This window comes from Coturnix japonica, chromosome 5 (genome assembly GCF_054131305.1).
Source record: "Coturnix japonica strain WE chromosome 5, WE-NBRP24, whole genome shotgun sequence".
Classification (NCBI taxonomy): domain Eukaryota; kingdom Metazoa; phylum Chordata; class Aves; order Galliformes; family Phasianidae; genus Coturnix; species Coturnix japonica.
In genome coordinates, this window is record NC_140667.1 from 8,019,824 (window position 1) to 8,043,995 (window position 24,172).

A 24,172-nucleotide genomic window follows, 5' to 3' on the forward strand; every position below is an offset into this window, starting at 1 on the left:
TGCTAATCCTTCAGTTGAAAGTTCCCATATGCTTCATGTCTGAGTGCTTCCATGTATCCATTCTCTTTGCCATTCTCATAAATTCACAAAGAGGGGTATTTTTCAGTGACCATGCAAACAGCTGTGCAGAGAAGCTGTCTGGCCAGCTGACAGCCTGGACCAGTCCAGAAACTGGGGCACTGAAACTATGGTAAAAGGTTATGCAGGAATATTCCCTCAAGTTTGCTATTGCCAGTATGGTTGTGTGATTTCTAGTTGGCATGCACTTGTGTGAGTCAGAATACTGGCAGAGTAAATACATGTTTGTTTGCCGAGGAGCGTGTGGACATGCTTTATCTAGTCAGTAGCTGGATTTACTTAATTTTGCTCTTATCAGTTAATAACTTGTGCTTTCCAGAGTCTGCACCTGGGCACTGAATAAAGGTTATTTCCCTGTATTGATAGTTCATTAGGTGCATGCATTACAATAGAAAAAGGTAAACATGGAAATCTTCCTGCCACTAGTTAAAATTCCTATAAATACTGGAATGTTCCTAATCTGAAAACCTGCCAGTCCTGGGGAAGGCTTGACCTGTGTCCTGTTGGGAATGATGGTTCTGATGTCCCCTGTGGTGTGAGGAGGCAACCACAACAGTGCTGGTTGAGCTGCATGGGAGAGGAGTGGTGCTGAGCAGAGAAGCCAGCCCTTCAAATGTTGCATGGCTTTGGCCACACTGCTCTTCAGCTCTGTTACCGATGCTACATTATGCACTACAGAAACATCAGATCTCCTCACTGCAATGCATTGAATCTTATAGGTACTGCCAGCTGTACCATATGTCTAAGCACTCTGGAGTCATAATTTGGTTCTTTTTGGTTGATTTGATAAGGCAAATGGCTTACAAGGAAGGAATGCAAGTCTTTTCTTCCCTCTGTATCCCTCACCTTCTATTTTCCAAAGACCTTTGTTGTTTAACTTCAACTACGTTTTTTAAAGGATCAGAAATCTCCTTAGCTCTTACATTCCTACAAATGCTATAAAAATTGGTGATTAGATATAGGAGATGCTCCCATTAGTGTCTGATGGAAGGAAAGACATGAGGCTAGCAGATGCCCATCCTATTTCTCTCCCTTGCCCAGCCAGGCATGAAGGTGACAGATGGAAGAGAGTCCTATTGCAGTACAAAGTGCTGGGGATGCAAGAATAACTTTGGTTTTCATGGCACAGAAAATTTTATAGGGATGCACTGGAGACTCTGAGAGGATAAAGAGAAACTTCAGCTTTGCCAGTCGTGGGCTTGAGGGGAGGAAGATTAGGACATAGAGGGAGCTTGGTCCTTTTGGTCTGCAGATTAAGAGGTATTTTGCAGGAACAGAAGACAGGACAGTTGCTCACTTTTCCAACAATGGTGTCTATCCACTATGAAACATCACCCAGTCTTGTTAAGAAGACACAGTCTATATATGTTATGTATATATAAGACACAATCCATATATGTTATGTATATATTTTAACAGATTATCTCTGAGAGGTTCTGGTTTTACTCACAGTTGTGTTCTTTATTCTGGAACTGCATGACTAGCTTACACTTCTCTTGTGTATAATAGGTGCCTGTTTGGACTTCTTAAAGTAGTTAAACGTAAGAATGTAATTCAGTATGTAGTGTAATCCAGTATTATTGTTTGATCCAGTACTATACACCAGAGTATGCTACCAGAGAGAGGGTAAAAAAAAATTCTAGTCAAACTTGCTTTATCAATGCAAAAGGCTAGATTTTCCCTTTCACTTATATCCATAAAAGTAAGAAATAAATAAGAGGCAAAACTTTCTTTAGCATGAACTGTTCTCCATGAATCTAGTCATATACACTTCAGTGCTTCTCAGCTAGCCTGCTCTAGGCTGTTCCTTACTGTGGTGGGGGGTGGACTGTGATGCTCAGCACATCTGCTGAACTTGAAAATCTTTTGGTGGAGATTGAAGAAGCAGAGCTAATTTCTGGATCTCAGCTTGACTTGGGGAGGTGGGGGTGAAACACTAGCATCTTGTTGAACAAATTAGGATTGTTCTGCAAATGCACATCTGGGATACTTTGTACATCAGCAATGCTTGAATAAGGTGTCCTTGGGAAACAGCAGAGAAGCATCTTCCATCTTCTGTCATATCCAGCCTGAAATGTCTGTTGATAACCAAGAGGGTCTCTTTTTGTCTTAGTACTGGTTTTATGCTGCCAGAAGCAGTTTGGTGTGAGTGAAGTTAAGTCAGGTTATTCCCTAGTGAAGCTAAGCAAAATGTCTATGTTACAGCATGATGAGTACATTGGCTAAGTGATAAAATACCTTTCTTTTTTTTTTTTTGGAGACTGATATATCCCCTTATGCTGCATTAGCTGTTTCACAGATTTTATAGAGGACAGTTATTAGGTCACTGATTTCTTCCTTCATGTGTCAATCTTATGTATCTTATGTGGATTGTTATTTATCTTATTTTTTCTCCCCCAGGAATCGAAGATGAGAATAGCTAGATGCTGATGATCTTGACAAAGTTGCTCTCTTATGTATGCTGACAGGTAAGCATGCCTAAATAATTTTGTAAAGAAATTATTTAAGTTCTGTCTCAATTCTCCATCTTTTTTTCTTTTCCTAGGGTAAATTTCTCAGACTTTTTCTCAGATTTTAATGCTACAGAATTGGTAAAACTGAGCAGGATTTGAAATTTAACAGTAGTCTATAGTGAAGAAGGTTGGGAGAGTGTGTTAACTTTCATCATTAGTTCTGGAAGCCCTATTCTTCCTTCTGCTCAACATGCTTTAAATGTGGGCCAGCAAGTAGACTAATATTATGATACTTCTTGTATTAGATGTAGCAAAACATCATTTTTCCATATGTAATTTTTGGTGAGTTCATTATAGTTCATTGGCTACAAGATATGGTTTAGTGGTTTGTTGTAGCTATGGTAATGGGAGGACACTTGGACTAGATGATCTTGTAGGTCTTTTCCAACCTTGTGATTTTATGATTCATTGTGAATTTTGCAATTAATGTTAAATTTGTGTAAAGAATTTCAGGTTTTTTGTACTGTAACACCCTCATCGTAGAATGAGGTGAGAACTGATGGACCATTAAGTCAGTGTAGAGCCTTTCCTAATGCAGCACAAACACATTCCTTGTGTTTTCTTTGCCTTATTTAAATGTTGCATTTTCAGTGTTTTCTATTCAAACTGACTTCTAGACTTGCTCTACTTCTTTTTTTTCTTTTTTTTTTTTGTGATTCTCTATAAACACAATCTAAAAAATTTTGGCAGCACCCAGAGACTTCTTGTTATCTTCCTTTAAGAAAGAGTTTCTTAAACTGGAACTAATGTGTTGGCTTACCATCCAGTCATTACAAAATAAATAGAAAATTTCAACTCAGAAATCAGAAAACGAGAACAAAAAGTACAGTGATTTCAAATTATGTTTTCTTTGGTAAAGCCTGTATGATCTGGAAACTAAAAAACTCATTTTCTTCGTGATAAAGTGAAGGTGTCTTTTTTCACATTGCTGTTGCAGATGTCTTTGTTAATGCACGCTATGAACATAGATCAGAGATAAGATAGTAGTGTGGTTTCACACTGATAGACAGTCCTAACAATATCTTTGTTTGAGTACTGGAATGGGAATGAAAATATTAAAATTATTTAAAAACAGTGGAAGGGATTGCTATAAAGTGCATGGTGACACTATTTCAATTTAGGGGAGTAGTCTGTAGAAATGAAAAAAGAAAAATATTTATAAAAATGCTGTATTCCTCAAGGACAGCAGAACAAAACATTTCTAGCTTATCAGGCATTTAATCATTGACTATTTGTGTCTGTGGCTACTGACATCAGAGATAAAAACCAATGCTGATGAGAAAAGAAGGGAAACAGAACAAAAACAGGTACAGAAACTTAGATTTATATATATGTATACATTCGACATTGTGTTGAGCTGATGTGGCTAATTATGTATTATTGACAGAAAGGCATGATCAAGATTCCATTTGTGGCTAGGAGTTTTTCAAATGTCAAATTGGTCATTAGTCCATGGTATGATCAAAATAATCTGCCAGAGCCTGATAAGGGATATATATATTTCAATAGAAAGCAGAATTGGAAAATTGGGGGGGGGGGGGGGGGGTGGGATGAGAGGAAATATTTGAATGATTTTCTAGGAATAGGAAAGCAAATTTCTCAATTTTATAATTGCTTAGTTTTGCTATATATTTGTGGGAATAGATATCAGCATATGGCTGAATTATTATTCTTACAAGTCTGAAGCATAAAAACAACAGTTACTGAAACGTACCTTTGATAAAAATACGTTTTAAAATACACATATGATGGGAAAGACAGTAACACATCTCAAAATACAGATCTGACTGGTGAGGCCTTTGCTTACCTTTTCAATCTTTTTTTTTCTTTAACGTCACTCTTTTCCATTTGCATTCACTGCTGTCACAGTCACTGCAGATGTGAAAAGCAGACATTCATCACTGAGCACGATGTTTCACTGTGAGAGCCAACAGTGACAGTGATGTTTGGCATGGGCTGTAAACACTCCTCTGTTCTTTACGTGCTTGGATTCGTGAAGGGGAACTTAGAAGATCCTAGTTCCATGACTTTCCTGAAAATATTACAATAGGTCTTGTATTGTTGCACATACCAGTCTTTAGGTTAATTGTTATTATATATATAGTATCTGTTACTAAAATATAAAAAGATTGTGGGATTCTATTATATTATTAGCATATTCTGCTCTTTTCAATGTAGCACACCTTCATTCTGTGTGCACTCTTTCTGACTGTCTGATTAATAAGTCTTGCCCTGGCTATAAGATAGGGGATGCAGCCTCCTGCCCCAGATGCTGCTGCTGTAGGAGCTGTCTTACGGGAGAAGGAGGTGGTATGAGGCTCATCCTGCCTTCCTGCTCCTACTGAGACAGCTGAAGCACCTCTGGTGCCCAACAAGCTCTTGTTTGCAATCGAAGGCAATATTTAATGGTGAGAAAATCAACTTACAGTTGTATGAATAACTGCAGGTTTGTGACGAGGGAGAACAGAACCTGACTACCTATCTGTTGAGTGGGAAGTTAGCAGGTATCCAAAAATCTCCTAAAATAAAATTAAAGAGGAGCTTCTGGCTGTCTTGATCTGAGAGAGGGACCAGGAGCATGCCTAAATTTTGAAGCATGTAAGAAAAGAATTAACCTCTGATACGTTTCCAGTACCACAGAAGCATATGATCACTTGTAATTTGAAGTTGCATTGGAGAATGCAAAGCAGAGATAAGACCTAACGGTAAATCTCTTTTTAATGCTCATTTCCTTTAAAAAAGTGAATTGAGAAAAATATGCCTGGTCTCGTGGCTTTATATTAATGTTGAAGAGGAGGGCTTTTCCACTCTGCCTCTGCTGCCTTCGTTTTTGCGCAGAGAGGGGTTCAGTAAATCTAATTAATGGGTATGTCCTGGAGGATTTAGTTCACATGATGGGCTTAATTATTTCCTTCCCTGCACAGCTGCCTTACATGGTAAGCAGAGCTGCTTAGATGTCGTTCTTTTATAATGAGGTGAGGAATAGGTACCTCTGACAGCTTCAGCAGCAATGTTAGGAAATGAGCTTTGCACTGCAATTGATTCAAGATTAGCAGTACATGTGGGACTATTTGAACAGTAAAATAGAAAGGCGTGGAATAAAGTGTGTGTATCAGGGTCCAGCCTCAAGTTTAATAGAGAAATAGGAGTTCTTTCAAGCATTGTATTCCTGAACATCGCTGCTCCTCATTTCTGGAGAAGGGCAGTTCCATGTGAGTGGCCACTGAAAGGACTGTGATATCCTACACCATCAGCTGCTCAGTGTTTATGGAACATTAAGCGGTAACTTCTATGATTTACCTACTCATGGCAGAAACTGACACTTGTATGCCTGGAATTCAAGACAGTTGTTTGTTAGAAATATTTTATGCTGTAGTTCAGTCAGGATCTTTTAAAGTTCTTTTATATTCAGTTTGCATTTCTTGATTAGGCTGTGATAATTTTCCTGGCTGGAATCTTCAAAGTATGTTATCTTTAATTATAAATGGTAATGAATTCACTTAATCAGGTCTTTCAGAAGTACAATCAACACAAAATATGGTCAATTAGAAATAATTAATTTAAAGCATTTCTAGTTCTCTAAAAACCCCATTTTAGGACGTGCATTACCTGTGAGCAAATTAGAGACCTACACAAAGAAGAGGAAATCATACTCTGTAAAGAAATCACTGTAAATGTTGTAAACAAATCAAGAACTTTTTGATGATACTGAAATTTATTTGGGTGTCTGCTGTAAATTATAGATTGAACTGTTCAATGATAATTTTTACTTTGATGTCCCCTTAAAAAGCACAAGAAAGGAATATACTACCAAGAGTACATCTAAAAGCCAGCATGCATTTGTACAGTTAAAAAAAATTGTAGAAATGAGTATATTTTGCAGCATGCTAATGTGTGAGACTCTACTGATTGCAATGCAAGTGATTGCTTAGATATTAACTTGCAGGAAGTTTTTGGATTGCAGAACTAAGCCACATTTGTAGGTTAATCTTCTGGTTGGATATTAACCATTACAGCTCTGTTTAAAGGCAAAATGCAGAAGAAAATATTGTGTTTTGCCTCAGAAAGCAGAGTGGGTCCAGAGAAGGGCCATTAAGATGATCACAGGGCTGGAGCACCTCTCCTGTGGAGAAAGGTTGAGGGTGCTTGGAGTATTTGACTGGTCATGGACAAGTAAAAAGAATGAAGAAATGCTTTTCTCTGTTCTTGCCGCATAATTTTAACAATGCAAAAATGCTAAAGGCTTCAAGATGTTTGATAATATACATTAGCTGTATATTTACATAAAACTAAGGTGAAAGAGAATCTTCACCTTTTAGCTAAAACCAAAATACATGATTTATTTTATGTTCGGGATGTTGAAATATTTATACTGAAATGGATACCAGAATGGTCGTAGTATAAAGACAGTTTTCCTTGAGGGGAGTGGGCACAAAACTTGAAGTTAGCGTCAACTGGCCTATGCCTGTGGAAAAGCTAGATTCTGTACATCACTGCTTAGCAGGAGACAACAGGTAGAAGTTGGAGCGAGTTCTATGATGTATAATGAAAATCTTTCTCTCCATGAGGACAGTCAGTGAGGGGCACAGGTTGCTCATAGAGGTCACACCATTTCCAACCCTGGAGGTGTTCAAGAAACACCATGATCTGCCAGAGAAGATCTCACAGCTGGGCCAACTTTGGGTAGGAGTTTGGACTAGAGACCGCCAGTGGCCCTTCCAAACCAAATGACAGGATGACTCTGTGACACAGCATAGAATCCTCCTCATTCTGTTTGTGGAAGCTGACATTTATCTTGGTTTTGTGTTGAGAGAAGAGCACTTCAGAAAAAGAAACATGTGAGATGCTCAACTACTGTGGTACTTTGATGTGAAGAGTTTGTAGTTCTTGGCTGGAGACATTCATGGTATCTGTCTTAGATTGTAGAGCAGACTCCAAATCAAAGTACTGCAAGCAGTTATCCAGCCTGTTTTGACATGGTTTTCATTTTTAATGCGAAGTTCCAAAATGCTCCTGGCAATTAGGTTGTGGAGGCTCAAATAATTTGTTATGAATTTGTCTGTGTTCTTAAAATGTTATTATTCTACATATGTATTTTTGTTTTCTTGTTTTGGCATGCTACTTAAAAATGTGCATCTCATCTCATTTTTTTTTTTCTTGCCTAAGAATTAATCTTTTATTTTTTGCCTCCGGTGGACAGATCAACAGTTGCAGGAAGTCACTGAGGAAAACTGGTTGTTTTCATTAGTTCTATTGTATCTTCGAAATCTAAATTTTGGTTAAATATTACTAGCTAAAAATTTCTTATCTCTACTATGAGCTGGATCAAAATCTTAAAGGTCAAGAGAATAATTTAATTCTCGGTTCTTCTACAGAATTTCTGTGCTGCCTGGATCATCTTGCAGATCATTTAACCTTTGTGAGCAAGCAGATATTTTTCCCCAGACTGCCATCGCCATTATTGCTTATATACACAATCAGAAAAAATGAACTCAGACTTGCTTGAGCAGGCTGGAGGGCAGGGTACAGCCCCACATATTCTTTGTAGTGGAAAAAAAAAGGCAAGATGCAAATAAGGTCAGCTGAGTTCCTCTTTCAAAATTTCCTTTGAAAAATTCAGGTAGCTTTTTCTGCAATTAGAAGAGAGGAATGTGAGATCATCTGGAGACCATCTGCCACCAGGATGGGGGGATGTTTGCTGTAGACTTACACAGATGAGTGCAGATAGTGAGGATGCAGCGCATGGCTTTGCTTACACTAGAGGCTGTCTGAGCCGGTCACCTGTCCTAGTTCTACGGTGTGTGCATCCTTTCTGGGTCACCATGTGTTTGTTGTTTCTCTCTCAGTTAGAAAAAGAAATTAAGTCTAGAACAACAAGGTGATTCCTTCTGCCTTTCTTCCTTGTTCTCTGTCATGCTGATTTTGTGATCTTGAGGCTAGGGCTTTTTTTTCTAGTCAGCTATTCAGAAATCAAGACAGCAATTGAGCTAGAAGCCTATTTGCTTAATATGTTGTCTATTGCTCTTGCCAGTATACTTCCCAATGCTAGTGAAAAAGCAATAGTCTGATGCTCAGCTGCATTTGTTCAGCTGCTCTTGATCTGAGGCTTCTGGACCCTGGTTTTAGGAATCCAAATGATACCCAATTACAAATAAAGCTGATGGATGTGTGTAAAGGCTCTGTGCCTTTATCAGCTTGAATTCATCTGCTCTAGATATACAAGAAGGGGAAAAATATACATGTGGAGTTTTCCTGCATTTTGCAACTTGTTTTTTGGGGGTTTTTGGAACAAAAGCTCTGTATTTCCAGATATCCAATTGCAGGGCACTGTGGCGTGGGACTGCCCCAGGTATGCAGGTTCTGGTAAGCTTGAGGTCTACATTGCAAGGACCCTCTCACCCACTGCTGCAGGGGGTGGGAAGTGTGCTCTGCAGACTTCCAGAGGTGTTTTGCAAACAACTGAAATAATAATGAATTTGTTGGAACTAAGAAAAATCTCAAAGACAAAAAAAAAGGGTAATTGATTCTTTTTCAAACATCTCTCTGGCAAAGATAACCAATCCTTTTATGAGAAAAAGAGAGCATTTGTTAGGAGCTTTGCTGTTTTGGAATAGCTGACTAGTTCTTTACTCGTAACATTTGTTGCAAATAATGTAAACAACAAGACAATTTGGCGGAACACAGCAAATAAATTACAGCAACATAGCAGACCCTCATCAGGAACATACTAGAAGAAAATTCAGGTGGAAGTTCCTATCAAACTCCAAGCACTAACCCATTTGTAGGGAGAGAGGGAGAGTGTTTTCTACTCTCAGGACCTACCTAATCTACCTAACAGGACAGCAACTGAGATTCTCTGTTAATTCAAATACAAACATTATTTTATTAAATGTTATCACAAAAATGTTTTTACAGTGGATAAATTGATAAGCATATAATGAAAACAAATACCAATAAAGCTGCTATATCCACCAGGGAGATGCACCAGAAAACAAATGCACTCCTCAAACTTTGATTTTTAATTTTTTTTTTTTTTTTAAATTTTTATCCAGTTCCTCTTGTAAGTCTTGTTAAACTCTCTTATGTTCTTTCCTTTCCAACTTACTATAATCGTTGTGATATTTACATAGTAAAGTGCAAGCAGGGAAACAGGTTAGAAGATAAAACTGATTCCCCCACAAGCCCTTCCCCTCTTCAAAACTTCTGGAGAAACCAAGGCAAGCATTATATCCATCTTTTATAAATAGATAACAACCACTCAGAATTAAAGCTCACATATTGCTTAAAGAGAACAATTCATAATTACTTACTTAGTCTGTACTCATTTTGAGTAACTGAGTGGGAAACTGTTTCGTTTTGTGCTGCTTAAGTATCCAACTTTGGATTCTATGTACTATGGCATGAGTGTGTTTGATAAAAGTAAATATTTATTTTTCTGTGGTCATATTATGAAGAAATACTTAACTGGATCTAGAGCTGAATAGACTTCCATGATTCATGTTGGCTCTTATAACTTTCCCTGTTTGTTTTTTTCTCTTATGAATACTATGCATAGGAGGCAATCTTGGTGCAGCCATTCTTAAAGGTATTCTGGTTACTTCAGCAGGATTACATACATTGATTCCCCATGCAAGGTGTGAAATTGCTTTATAAGTTCCAGTCCATTACTTCATCATTCAAAGAGCATTATGATTTCATCTTGGAAAACTGTAACATACGTTGCAAGCTGTATTTAAACAATGACATAGTAGGAATGTTGTTTTTTCATCTATTTATTGGAAAATAGATGTTCGAGTACATGTACAAAGCCAGAGGCTTTTGTGTGAAGAACAGTTAAAGAAACAAAGAGAGCCTGGAAGCTACCTGCTCTGGGACTCGAGGGGCTGGATGTAATTCCTTGTCTGGAGGGGCGACCTTTAAATAAAGGTCAGATAGGATTGCACTGGAAACCTTGCAGGTGCTCTGCAGAAGACACTTAAGATATTGTATTGCCAGTGGGAGTTGGCCTTTGCTGTAAACTTCACTGTGGTTAACATTTGTAAATACTTGGTGTGCATTCCCTAGTAATATGCTTTTTTGTTGTTGAAAGATTTCTAACCATTTTACTGCTCCTCTTTTTCTAATGGGCTCTATTTTCTAATGGGCTCTCTTTTCCAATAGTGTTAAGCTCTTTCTACTTTAAATGTTTTCAGGCCTTTTGCACACCTGCCACCCTTCCAGCATTACTTATTTAGGGCAATAAAATCACTTGTCCACTGTGTACTTTGTTTCTGTTCTTCCTCTAATCCCTTTTTGCATCTTTGTGATTGAAGTTGAGCCTTTCTGTAAAAATACTTTGACCTTCTGAATAGTAAAAGAAATACTAAGTGAAACAGTTGGAGGACAAACGATAAATCTATCTTTGTACAAAAGAGAATGCATCCAAAGCTACTTGGAAATTTAAGAAACCTTTAGAAAGCAACATGGTATTTGCAGAAATGGGTTGTGTGTTTAGGTACTGTATGTGTTAGGAATGCTAGTGGAGAAGTATATCTGCAAAAAGAACAGTTTACTTTCTTGCAAACTGATCTTGAGACCCACTTTAATCATATGATTCTGGTATTTGGGACTCGAAATACCAGAAGTTAATGGGACTTAGCCTCTTGTTGTCAAGTCTATGCTGTGCAAATATACATCACCAAGGGGCAACAACCTGCATTAGAACTAAGGATCAGGTCCAATGATTGCTTTACTCAGTTCTCTTAAAACTCTTGATCCCTTTTGCAAAACAATTTGTAACTTGTGCGTAGCACACCTAGAAGTGTAATATGAGGACTACAAAAGTAAGCCCTAAGACAGGACAGCTGCAATCTCCTAGCAGCGCTGTTGGGAACGAATGAGTGTGGCCAATGATTTTCAGTGTTAAGTCCAATTCTGTATTTAGGTTTTGGTGTAAGAGATACCATGCTGAGAAACAACAGCTTCAGAGAAATGTAAAAGAGGGATTTTGCTTGGCAATGTGGTACATTACTTAGCACTCATCTTGTAAAATATTTATATGGGTGTTTCAGTTATTTAACAGGGAGATAAAAAATGCATTACCAGTCAGTGCAACCAAGGTAAATTTAAGTGAAGGAATGGTGTAAAAAAAATGAAACGAAACTGTAATTATGGGGATATAAGTAGCAAAATATTGTATGATCAGAATTTTTTAGGTAATGCCATAAAGGGGGATTTTCTCTCTCTCTCTTTTTTTGTTTTAATTTACAGGCACGTGATTTGCTTTTCTAGTGCTCTCTCACATAACAGAAGTACTTTACAGAAGAATCAAGAACTGTTTGTCCCATTTTACAGATCGAGGGAATTGCAGGACATCATAGGTTAATTTTCTTAGAGCCCTGATACATGCATCTGCTCATCCCCTAATTTTCAGTCTCCTAAGTGACGTTTGAACTTCTGAATAGGATCGGATGAGGAGGTGTTCCCTTGGAGACAAGTCTGGCTCTGCTGCAGCAGACCCCCAGGAGTGTACCCCAACCAGCGTAACACTGTGTGGTGCTGGATCAACACCAGAGCCCCCTTCTGGTCTGGTGGGGTAGGGAAAGGGGGGAAGCTACAAGGACCTCATCCATCTGGGTCTGTACTGAGAGCTGATTAGCGTTCCTTCTGTATCTTCTGTTTCTCTTCACCTAGGCATATATTTTTTAAGATTTTTGCACTTTCCTGCATCTATTTTGTATCAGTGGATTTCAGTAAGCTGACTTATTCTGTGTTGTTATATTTTGATACCGATAATCAATACATATTTCTTGTCATTGATTGAATTGCTCAGTTTATGTAGATTTCTTTGCCATCACGTAGGCCATGGTGCCTCAGATTCATTTTATGTCAGCAAACATTTATCCTGCTTTTGCAAAAAAGTGTTTTCTGCCCTTTTCATGCCCTGACTATTTGCTTCTGGCCCTCTGCCATCTTCCTCCTGCTGCTTATTCAAACATTTGCATAGTGATCCAGAGTGATGGATGCTGAAGTTAACCTCCCAAAACAAAAAGCTGCTCTTTAACCTGGACCAGTGCTTTGCTCTGCTCCATTGCTTGTGTTGGCACAACAATTAAAGCTGTTGGGGCACAGTGGAGGGACCAGGAGTGTGAGGATGGGAGTCAGGCAGTGCTGCTTAAAGCCAGCTTTAAAGCAACAGTGCCAAGTGGAGTTTGAGTCCATCATCTTGGAAACTGTCCATTGGAATTGGTCTGCCAATCAGACTGTCTCCTCCACAATCTTTTCTGTGCAACTGTACAGAGGTTGATTGCACCCCTGTCTCCAGATGAAATGCATTTTGGTTTTAATATTAATATAATTAGAAAAGGCAATGCTAGGTCTTCTTATTTAGTAGATTGGAGAGCTGCTTCTTGAGCCAATATGTATATAATCCCGAATAAAGCCTGAGAATCTGTCTGTTAGGAGCTGGAAGGCTGGTGGAAATCCCTTTTCTGAATAGTTTTTTCTTCATAGTTAATTATTAAATACCTCTTTGTAGCAGTTGCTATTACTCTAACAGTAAACTTTTCTCACAGTTGGGTTAATGGCATTACTCAGCCCATAACAATGACGACTCTGTCTCTGGGATATTCCCACAGGTACATTTTTAACTCATCTGACAATAGCAACCTAGAGGGCTTCTCCCTGCAGGCAACAGGGCTGCCATTGTGCAAATGAATGTTTATATAAAAATAGATTGTTCTTATCCAGACTGAGAGCCAGCGACCCTTGAATTTGAAACTTTGCTTAGAGATCTGCCTTGGTGGCCTTGAGCAAGGTATTTGATGTGTGTGCCCAGCGATGCTGGAGAGAAAGGAAAACTAGTAACTATTTGATTCATCTGAATTGGGCATTTGTGGTCGACTTCAGTCTTTGTTCTTACAACTGCAAAACGAAAATCTCACAGGTCAGGGAAGGAAGCACTGAATCCTTCAATGTCCTTTATTGTGATTTCCACGTGAAAATGTTAGGTGTTAGGAATGTGTTTCATCCTGTCTCACCATATGCTAGTCTTTCCCTCTGCAGAAACGCAGGGGAGCACAGACTACAGCTGCCCTGTCCTGCTCTCTGCAGGGCCATGGGGATGGATTTGTTGCAGACCTGGGCCTGCTGAGCTGGGTGTGCAGCAGCAGCAGGAAGCCACTGCTTGGGAGAGCAGCTTTTGCAGGAATGATGACTGGGAGTTATGCCCCAGGGGAGCAGAGACACTGGCCCCCGAGCTGTCAGTCTGGGGTGCTCTTCAGTTGTGGAATAGTGGGGTTTTGTCCATTCAAACTGGAGAAATGCCTGCATTTATCTTATTTTTTGGTGCTGATACATTAAGGATGGGACTGTATATGAGACATCTTTCTATGTAGGTCTTTGTGTCTTTCTGTATAGTTCTGCTCCAGTTTACTACTATGAAACTAGATGGGAGGGCTTGCTTGTTACTTTTTAGGACAAATAAATTGCATGTAACCTTCATTAAGCAGAAGATATTAGAACATAATTTTGTAGTGGGTATGTGCACTGAGGATCTTAGAGTGCTTCTGTGTTTATTTAAGATAACACGCTAAATATTTGTCCGTATCAAATATGTTCTAATCTCTGTAGTAAATATGTATTTTATGATATTTAGCATAGTTAAGCATAAAATTTAAGATAGGCATTTGTACATTCTGTCCATAGAATACTTACCAACCACAAGGCTCCAAAAAAATGCTTCTCTTGCTATTTCTTGCTATATTAGTTTGCACTTAGTGGAGCACAGCATTCATATACACAGAGTTCTGAGACTCGAAATTCTTGTCTTTTGATAACCTGTGTGCTGTTTGTATAGTCTTTTATATGTCCCTAGGCTCTCCTCCCACAAGAGAAATGCTGTGAGCAGCCACTTATTTATCATATCACTGGCAAATGCCATCAACTTAATTATAGGATCCAAAACAATTGTATCAGTGAAAACTAATCTACATATTAACTATGTGACCTCCTGTTGAACCAATAAGTTTTGAGAATTAGGAGCCTGTGATGCCATGTTATCTTTTACTGCACAAGAATAGCTAAGCCAAGCAATGTACCTTACTTATCCTTAGCTGATGGTTTTAGTTGGGGAAGTCTTTGGAATCTCACTGGGAAAAATCTGAAACAGCTCTGATAACAATTTCCCTGAGGGTGCTGTAATAGTGAGCACCACTGGTTAGTGAATGGCCACATTTCCTATTTCCACTCAAATGAGGAAGCAAGAAACCAAGTTGCCCTAAAGTGTCTGTGGATTTATAGAGGCATTCTTGGTCTCTGTGCCCTGGCAGGGTTCATGCCCTCAGTAGTTTACCATCTCCAGTGATCAGATGGTCTTGCTTAAAAATAGCATTTAAATAATCTGTTTCTTAACTGAGCTGTTGGATTTTGCTTCTGCTCTCTTTACTCTTGTAAACACAGTCTTTCATTATCCTTTGTGAGGTTTCTTGTACTTTTTTTTTTTTCTGTCTTATACCAGAAAATTTGGTGATTTATACCATGCTGATTTTTCTCCAAGTTTTGTTAAACTTAAGTGCATAGTACTTTGGAGCTGGTTCTTAGGGTGGTAGTTTCCCTTTGTTATCCCACAATGAGATATTTCTGGGTAGTTCTTACACAAAAATTCACTTACCAAAACCTTGGGAAGTTTTTTCACAATTCATCTATTTATTTCTATATTCTATATAATTGCAGTTCACTGCACTCTGTCAGATCTCTTGAAGCCATAGCTCTGGAAGATATTGCGTTCTTAGATGGCTTTAGGGTGAGACAAAACACATGTGATGGTCATGTCTTTTTCCTCACACTTGCTGGCCTCTACCTCTTGCGTTCTTAAATACTGTGTATCAACCTACTACTTTAGTTTTGTTTCATATGATTCAGCATTGGTAGATAAATAAAGCAGCCATTGAAATGTTTATGCGTTTTATTGACTTAGGGTGTCTTGGAAAACAGCATTAATCTACAGCTCAGTGAAGCAGTTAAAAAGATAAAATACTCCCTCAAGGGTTTTTGTTTGTAAATAGAGACTTGCATTAGGCTGTTATGAACTGGCAAGATTTCAGATTATTTTTGAATGTACTGTTTTTGTCTTCATTAGTAATTATAGCTGAGGGTAATAATATTGGAGTTGTCCGCACCAGAAATAACAGTATTACTTGATGATGTGGATGTATGATGTGCTGTGGAAATTTTTGACTTTGATATTGAACTTTAGGCCTGCTTTGCCACTTCCCACGCTGTGGTTCAAGCTCTGGTGCCAACACATTGGCACCTTAAAATGCTGAATTGGAAGGGTCACCTTTCCTGCTTCTTTTATAATCATTTCAGTATAAATGACCAGTTGCTGAGGAGGAATGAGTAATCTCATTGTGATTCTCAGTTGACTCAAACTGAACTATGAGACACAATGATGCCAAGTGCTGTGCTGTTGTTTGAGTGTATGTTTACTTTTGGGATCTGACTATAGACCATTGTACAAAGCATACATTTAGAGATCTTGGTACAGTCACATGGCATGTGAGAAACCTTGGCAAAGCCAGTCTGCATTTCTGTGTTTTACTTCTGCTTTAATGTCACTTTAATGTGGGCCAACAGATGAATTGGTTGGAATTTTTTTTCTTTCAGCTACGGATCTTTCTTGATTAAAAAGCAGAGAATTTCTCTTGGAAGGTTGCTCAGAGAAAGCATGGAAAATAATGTTTACATTTTTATGGCCTCTGAAAACTGAAGAAGTATATGTTTGCCAAACACTGCATAGTTTATGGTGACCTTTCAGTTTGTTTTTTTCCAGTATAAATTTTCCTTCATTTTTCCACAGAGTAATAATTACACATTTCCTCACAAAGCTTTATATTTCTGGGGCAAAAACTGTCATTTGCTCCTGCAGTTGGAAAATCTCTGGAAGGCAAATGTTCTTACTGTGAGGCCTGAACAACTGACATCTGAATGCAGAAATCATTACTTTAGAATTAAGTATTACTTTTATTTTACCTTAATCTATACCATAGATGAAAATATGTTTCTAAGCTCTGTATTTATGTATGTATAATAGAAAAAGTTTGGTAGTATAGAGCCAGAAAACACAAAGGAATGTCTTTTTCTGTCTAGCTCCCTGTAGTATTCCATTATTTTGGTTGATTTTGCTGTTTGAAAATACTGTGTGAATCCTTATCCCTACAGTTTATCAGCATTGATTTTCAATGATAATATAAGTTTAGCAGATATATTAATTTCCTGAACTGTCCTTTATACACTGGGAGAAATACACTTGGAGTCTGGAAGTACAGTTTACAACACTGCTGTATAGCAGAGAAGCTGCTGCTGATGCTGGGATTCTTTAGGTCTTTTGAAGGACCAAGTGTGCCTGGAAGAAAGGTCATCTTTTCTTTCCATTCCTCTTTTCCTACTCCTGACCTTCTTTCTCTTTTGTAGTAAATTGTTAGCCAGATTTATTTCCATTACCTGCTGTCTACCCCCTGTAAATTACAAGAGAAAATAAAATAAGGTAAAAGCTATGACTTCACTGTTAAATTTGTGTTAGTTTCAGGAAAACAAAGAAAACCTGTTGCTGATTGATTTTTAAGACTTAGGTATTTATATATTTTTATCCTTCTGCTTTGTATTGGCAGAGTAAAAAGCTTGAACATGCCTCGTAGCCCAACATCAAGCGAAGATGAAATGGCACAAAGCTATTCCGACTATTCTGTTGAGTCTGAATCTGACAGTTCCAAAGAAGAAACTATTTATGACACAATTAGAGCAACTGCAGAAAAGCCAAGCAGCAGAATGGATGACAGTCAGAGCAACACTCTGGTGATTCGAATTATAATACCCGATCTACAGCAAACGGTAAGGGATATTTCTTTACCATTTAATAAAAGTTTAGAAATGATTAACGTTGCTGGTTTCAGTCCACAGTAGGTCTGTGTTGGTTTCTTACAGCTAAGTCAAAATATATGTCCTGTTTGCTTTTGTGTCCAATTTTTTTGCCCCATTAGTGTGTCCAACTGATTTCCCAGACTAAAGGCATCAAGCAAGAGAATGTATTTAGCATATTAACGATGTAAGTTGTGAAGCGAAGTACTTGTCTGATCTGCATTCAGTGGCATTTGACTGAGTAGAGTAAGGAGAATTTTGAATCTAAAAAGCTTATCAGAATATATCATATACTCTCTAGGGAAGACTTATACATAAGTAACTGCATTGTCTTCTAGTTTATCTCTTCATGAGACAGTTTGTGACTGGTCTTACAAGAATTCACCATTCTATCTCATTGTAGTCACCTTTGTATATCCTCTTCCCTGAAATGATATCCTAGTTAGTGCAAATGTGGAAAACATGAAAATGGGGAAACACCAAAATAGGACTTTTCTTCCTGTTATGCTGCTACCCCTCCACTACACAGTGTTATTTCTCAGTCCTCCACCCAGAGAAATCAGCACCTGTGGTCTATAAGTAGAAGAAAGTGTGACATTGTACCATTCCACAGGTTTTACAATGATGTGAAATGAGTACATTATTTTTTCTTACCTCCTCATCAGTTATAATAGAAACGTATCAGAAATTATAGGATTAGCCCTTTTTGATTTTCTGAAATGAATCTTTTAGGATGCAAATACTCCAAACCTACAGCTATATCTCACATTCCAAAGTCAGTTGGATGAAAACAGAAAGGCTTATTCTACCACGTCATGCAGAAAGAGATGTTAAACAGACTTTCAATTTGTTTAAAAATGTACAAATGATTTGATAATAAAAATGTTGTTTTTAATTTAAAATGTATCTAGGACATTCCTTACATATCAGAAGTCTACAGTCCAGAATCCACTTTCTAGTGAGGAACTATAAAATTGTTTCTTTTATGGCAGGATGTGTAAAATGCAGGACCTGAAAAGTTAGAAAAACAAAGCTGGAGAAGATTGCTGTTGTAATTTGTAATAGTCCTCCTAAATGCTGCAATAGGAATAGCAATTGCATCCTGGAGAAGGTCACTGGGAATTGCTGATTCTATCTAGAACCACAGCTTGTCTATGCTTTGATTAATTACCTAAATTATCCTGAGCCTTCCTTAGTGCTGTTGTCTTGATTTTCAGCTGATGGTATGCATCAGGCTTTCTTCATTTCAAAGGTAATTATAAAACCACCATTCTTTTGGGTATGTCTGTTACATGCATCATTCCATGATGACATTTAACTTCTACATCATACTGTGCTGCCACTCAAGATCTATCTCAGATGAAATTATTCCTTTCTTTTTAATTAAGTTCATTTTTGGAATGACGGAGATGGCCTGTCTACAGGCTGATAGGAAAGAACTGGTTTGACAGTATGGCCTCAGGTGTGCATGTAGAGCTGGTTTTTTTTTCGAGCTCAGTGTACACAGTGCAGCAGAAATTCTGAGAAGTCTGAGCAGGAGCTGAGATCATTCTCTCTTCAGTTCTTGTATTTAAGATTTCTAGTTAAGTCTTGAAGCTCTTTCTGCTGAAATTGTAGTGACACTCTATTAAATGGTGTGAGATTAAACGATTAAACTCTGTGAAGAGGAGGTGGTGTGGGACCTGAGCAGGGCAGGAAGGCTATTGAGGGAAGAGCAGCACTAAGGGTGCTGGGATCTACCCCTACAATGCCTTAGTTAAATATTGGCTGAGGCAATCATCACCTTGGATCTTTCATTTCAGTGTTATAGAAATACTGAAATCTACTTTGTACATGGTATACTTTAAAAAACACATTTTTACCTGTAATTAAGTCTTCTGTCATTGTTTTTTCTAGTCTGCTATATATTTTACAATGAATAGATAGAATATAAACAGAAAGATTACATCCTTTTTTTTACTTGCTAGCTTCTATCTGATGTTAAAAACAAAGTGATGTGAGTCTCCAGAAGCCCTCTCATTTCATCACTCTGTTTCTTAGACCAATAATGCTTTATTTATTGGCACTATTGAAACTTATTTTGTTAAAAATTAATTTTGTGCAGGAAATAAAATGTGTTTTAGGTTTCCTTGTTCATTTGTTCATTTTTATTGCTTTACTTTTCTGTATATATTTTTTTCCTTATCAATAATGTCTTAAAGAAAAATAACTCAGCTGTTTTAAACGGTCCTGTAGCAGATGACCTATTTCTGATTTAATTTGTAAGCCCGTAAATTCTTGTGCAATAAAGTGAAATCTGGATTCAATTTTAAAAAATAATAGCTTAAATGCAGCATAATGTAACTTGGAAAAGATCACAGTTCATTATAAATGATCAACCATTGTGTACAATAATTAATTGACATTCTCATCTGAAACTTACAAGACATTGTGAACACGGCCGAGCTCATACAAAGCTCTTATGAATACTAATTTTTCAGTTATTATATCAATTATTTTTTGTCTCCTTTTCAGTTCAGATGACAGTTTGTAATGTTGAAACAATACATTGTAGAAGAGGTAATTTCTTACTGCTTTTGCTCATCTGTGTTCAAGAAAGTGTCATCCTTAGCACAAGGGTATAGAGAATGATTAAATAAGTTGATGGAATGATTCCCTGAATCACTAATATTACTGAGGGAATGGAACTCACAGAAAACCCTCCATATATATGTAGGAGAGCGGGCAAACAAGCTCTGTATTGTGGCATTTAACTCCCTGATTTAATAAGACAGAAGGTACTAGATCCTTCATGTATCTAGTGTAATCCTTTGAGCAGCTGCTTATTTGTAGTGCATCCAACACAGAGGCCCTGGCTTGCTAATCTGTAGGGAATCACAGTAACTGACTTTTTCTTCTCTCCTAGCCATGGTGGCCTCTCTCTTCTAGTGCAGAAGATACAGATGAGCAAGTCTGAATCTCTCTCTTGGGCTTGAAACTAATCCCAGGCTCCTACTTCACACCTGAAGGAAATATGCATTTTTAGTGTTCAGTGTGTATTGGACATGGAAAGCTAGTGAGCTGATGGTCCTGTGCTTTCCTTTAAGAAAGATGGTATATCTGATCTCTCCTTGGACTGTATCAGTATTAATACTAAGTCTTGGGTCTATTTCATTCATCAGCCAGAGAAGTAGCACATCAGAAGTGATGTTGCCTCTGACTGGAAGCAGTCTGGTTCCTCTCCACTTGCTCTTGCCTTTTCATCAGTAATGGCAAACATTTTGCGTTCAGAATTGCTCTTTTCCTCAGACTTAAAGAACAGATATGTCAAACGTTTTTAGGAATGTTTTTGTTATTTCATTATTAAACAGACTGATGCAAGAGGAAAGTAATTTAGGGTCTTGATGCTTTTTGAGACTTTTATGTCCTTTTGAACGATAGCTTGTGTTTCTGTAAAACTTCAAGAACCATCAGTATGTCTCAGTCTGGAGAATGGAAAGCAGCCCTCAGTTTGCCTGCTGAACTATTTGGTTTCATCAAGCACACAATAAAACCCAGTGTACTGACATCAGGTTTTGTGATATCTCAGTATTTAACAATGCATGATGATGCACTATTGATATTACTGTATGGATTCTGAACTCATTCCAAGTCAAGTACTCATTAGCTACTTACGTGTTAAAGAATCTTACCCTCTTATGAGCATACCTTTGCTGGCTTCACTTGCAGAACTGTTTGTTATATGTGGATTAGTAAGGATGTCTATCTGTGAAGGTTTGATGTGTTTGTGGAATCCTTCAGTGTGACACCCTCCTAATCTGTTTCACCTGACCGCCTGTGCAGAAACCTGCATCAGGTGAACTGCATCCCTAAATGACTGTGGGAATCTGCTCTTGGTATTCCAATGCTGTCTGCTTTCACTGCTGGCAGCCTATGCATTTTGCTGCAGAAAAGCTGGGAATCTTATTAGTGTACTAAAGCATACTAATTCCTTTACTCCAAATATTATTTTCTTTAGAAAGATTCAGTTGTCTGTTTTGAGGTGTTGTTTGTTTTATTTTTAGTCTGATTTATACCCCAGAATGCACTATCTTAAATCCTGTTTAGCTGTGTCTGTCTTTGGCTGTAAGGCTGATATTTCCATTTTATGGAAATCCTGTAATTTCCAACAAATATTGATATTTTTGTTTTGCTAAAATCAGGCCCTGCAGCTCTAATAAGGAGCTGAAAATCTTTGCAAAGTTGATAATACAATTTCAGTAATCTTCAACATTTGTAAAAATAAGAGAACTTTTGAACTGGTAGATAGACTAGGACTGTGAATAAACGCATCTGTAGCATTATTAGTTTTGAAGTATTTTCATATTTATTCTGCTATCGAGGTCTCTATAAGATATCATACTCACTGTGGTAGAATTGTAATGGTGATATATGCATCAGATAACTCATTTTAAAGCAAGCCTTTGAGCTACTGCACAAGAATCCTTCTGTGATGTTTCAGCCCAGTGCAGGTGGTTAAACTCTTATTGCCTCTCCTCATGCATTAGACAAATGTGGTCATATCAGAAGTGTAGAAAGTGAAGCATTTAAGTAGATAAATATTGTGTATTACTGATGGAGTGTGCTTAAATCCTGTAGAATTATTTTCCTTTGAAATATGTCCTGAAGAAATACAACATTATTTATTATTTTGCCAGTTTAACATATCTTTGAGAATTAGAAATATCCATCTACCATGTTTGCAGGTTATCGAGAATGGATGGACAACAAGAACAGGTTAAATGAAGCATGTTGAATACTCAAGGTGTATTTAAAAAAGAAATAAGAATTAAATTAAAAATGAAAATCAAAGCAGTGTAAAGCCAAATGCCACTGCAAGACTGGTCATATCTTCCTTTTGCCACCATTTTAATCCTCCATATCCCCTTGTAAAATAACAACAAAATACAACACTTTTCAGCTAATGCCTTGGAACTTATAAGAAGATAGATGAAGCAGAATGAATGCTGTTCCCTAGCCAACTTTATTTATGACACAATTTGATATTTTTGTATGATTATATTTTAATCATAGAATTGTAAGTATATTGAAATATATTGAGAACATATTAAATTATATCTAATTAAATTATATTTAAGAAAGTACAGGATTAAAGCTATCAGTACCTCCTGAGTACATGGCAAATTGGAAACCAATAAAATAAATTAAAGACAATTGTAATAAAAGCATGGAAGATATCTATAATTACTTGAGGACAATAAAATAAAAGTAGGCAGGAAAGCACACCTCAGAGCAAAAGCTGTTAAAAGCCATGGGTTGGAAGGGGTGACATATCAGAAGAGCAGGGGGTTTGTTTCTAGGGGTTCACTTGTCGCAGTCTCTGCTTGTATGCTCTGGAGTTGCCAGCTGCTGGTCCCTTCCCCCTCATTTTATCACTCTCTCATCAGACACCCCGAAATACCCTGATGTCAGCACTCGAGCCTTATCTGAAAAACTCCTGGGAAAGACAAACCCAGTGGTAGTTTTTAATAATTAATGACTGGCCACAGTGTAGCTGGATGGGACCCAATTTTGCTGCTCCTGTCTCACTCACTTGGTCATGCCACTGCAAGATGCTATCACAGCAGCTTCAACAGCACTGCCAGCCAGCTATGACAAATAAAAGCCATCCCAGTGTCAGTCCTCATGTCTGAGATTTAATTCACAGAAACACAGAAGACACTTCCTCTGCTTCAGCTAGTTCTCTTTGTTCTGATAAAGCAAGTGCACATGGAGGGCTGGTTGATTACAGTTAGAAACAGTCATGAGTTGGAAGTCTTCTGGCTCCTGCTTGGCAATTTTCACTGTTGAAAATTCTTGCCATGTAACATTGAAATGGGCAAGAAGACACTGTAAGCATATAAAGTAGTCGTGGCTTATACATTTGCTAATAAAAATTCAGGATTGAAATACTCACAGGAATTTGTTAGTTGATTTGTGTTCATGGGATCAGAGGTGACATTCAGATACATGCAGAGCATGCCAGGATAAATAAATTTATTTGAAGAAGACAAACTGCAACCATTTTCTTAGGGATGGCCTCAGGACTTTAAAAGGATGCCAGCAGATGCTGCCAAGTTGAGCAGTGCAGAAGCAACAGTGAGGTTAAAGCATGGCAGATCTCATGGTGTTCTACAGCTCCTACAGTGAGAAGAAGGCAGCACCAAGTTCTGTTCTTTGGTGTCGGCTACAGGACTCAAGGGAAAGGTATGGAGCTGTATCAGGACAGGGTCAGGTTTGGTGTTAGGAAAAGGTTCTTCTTCAGAGGCGGTGGGCATATCTCCAAGCATGATGGCTTTCAAGGACCATTTGGGCAACATTCTCAGATGTAGGGTTTGGTTTTGTGTGGTCCTCTGTTAAGTCAGGAACTGGACTCGGTGATCCTTGTGGGTTCCATCCAACTCAGAACATCCTTTCTATGAAATACTCAGACTTCCTAAACTCTGAAATTTCGTGATGCCCAATAGCAGAGAACTTGCAAAGGTTTCTGCATTTTCAAGTCCTCCTCTACTTCACATCAGATAGTTCCTCTCATAAGCTTACCACAAGATAAATTTATATTAACTGACTACCATTTTTCTGTGAAACTCTTGCAGATCAGACAGAACAGCCTAGAATCAGGTGGATGGTTAAACATATTGTAATATCCCTTCTTTCACTTGGCCTTT

General features: G+C 37.9%; 1 protein-coding gene across 15 annotated transcripts in view; it reads left to right on the top strand.

The window, feature by feature from the left end:
• Nucleotides 1-24,172, top strand: part of SHANK2 (SH3 and multiple ankyrin repeat domains 2) — a 320,253-nt gene that overhangs the window by 21,012 nt on the left and 275,069 nt on the right. For all 15 annotated transcript variants that reach the window (XM_085548205.1, XM_085548207.1, XM_085548210.1 and 12 more), the window contains 2 exons: nucleotides 2,479-2,546; nucleotides 17,240-17,459. In XM_085548205.1, coding sequence (XP_085404331.1) covers nucleotides 2,533-2,546; nucleotides 17,240-17,459 — 234 coding nt within the window. In that variant the 5' untranslated portion in view covers nucleotides 2,479-2,532. The remainder of the gene's footprint in view (nucleotides 1-2,478; nucleotides 2,547-17,239; nucleotides 17,460-24,172) is intronic.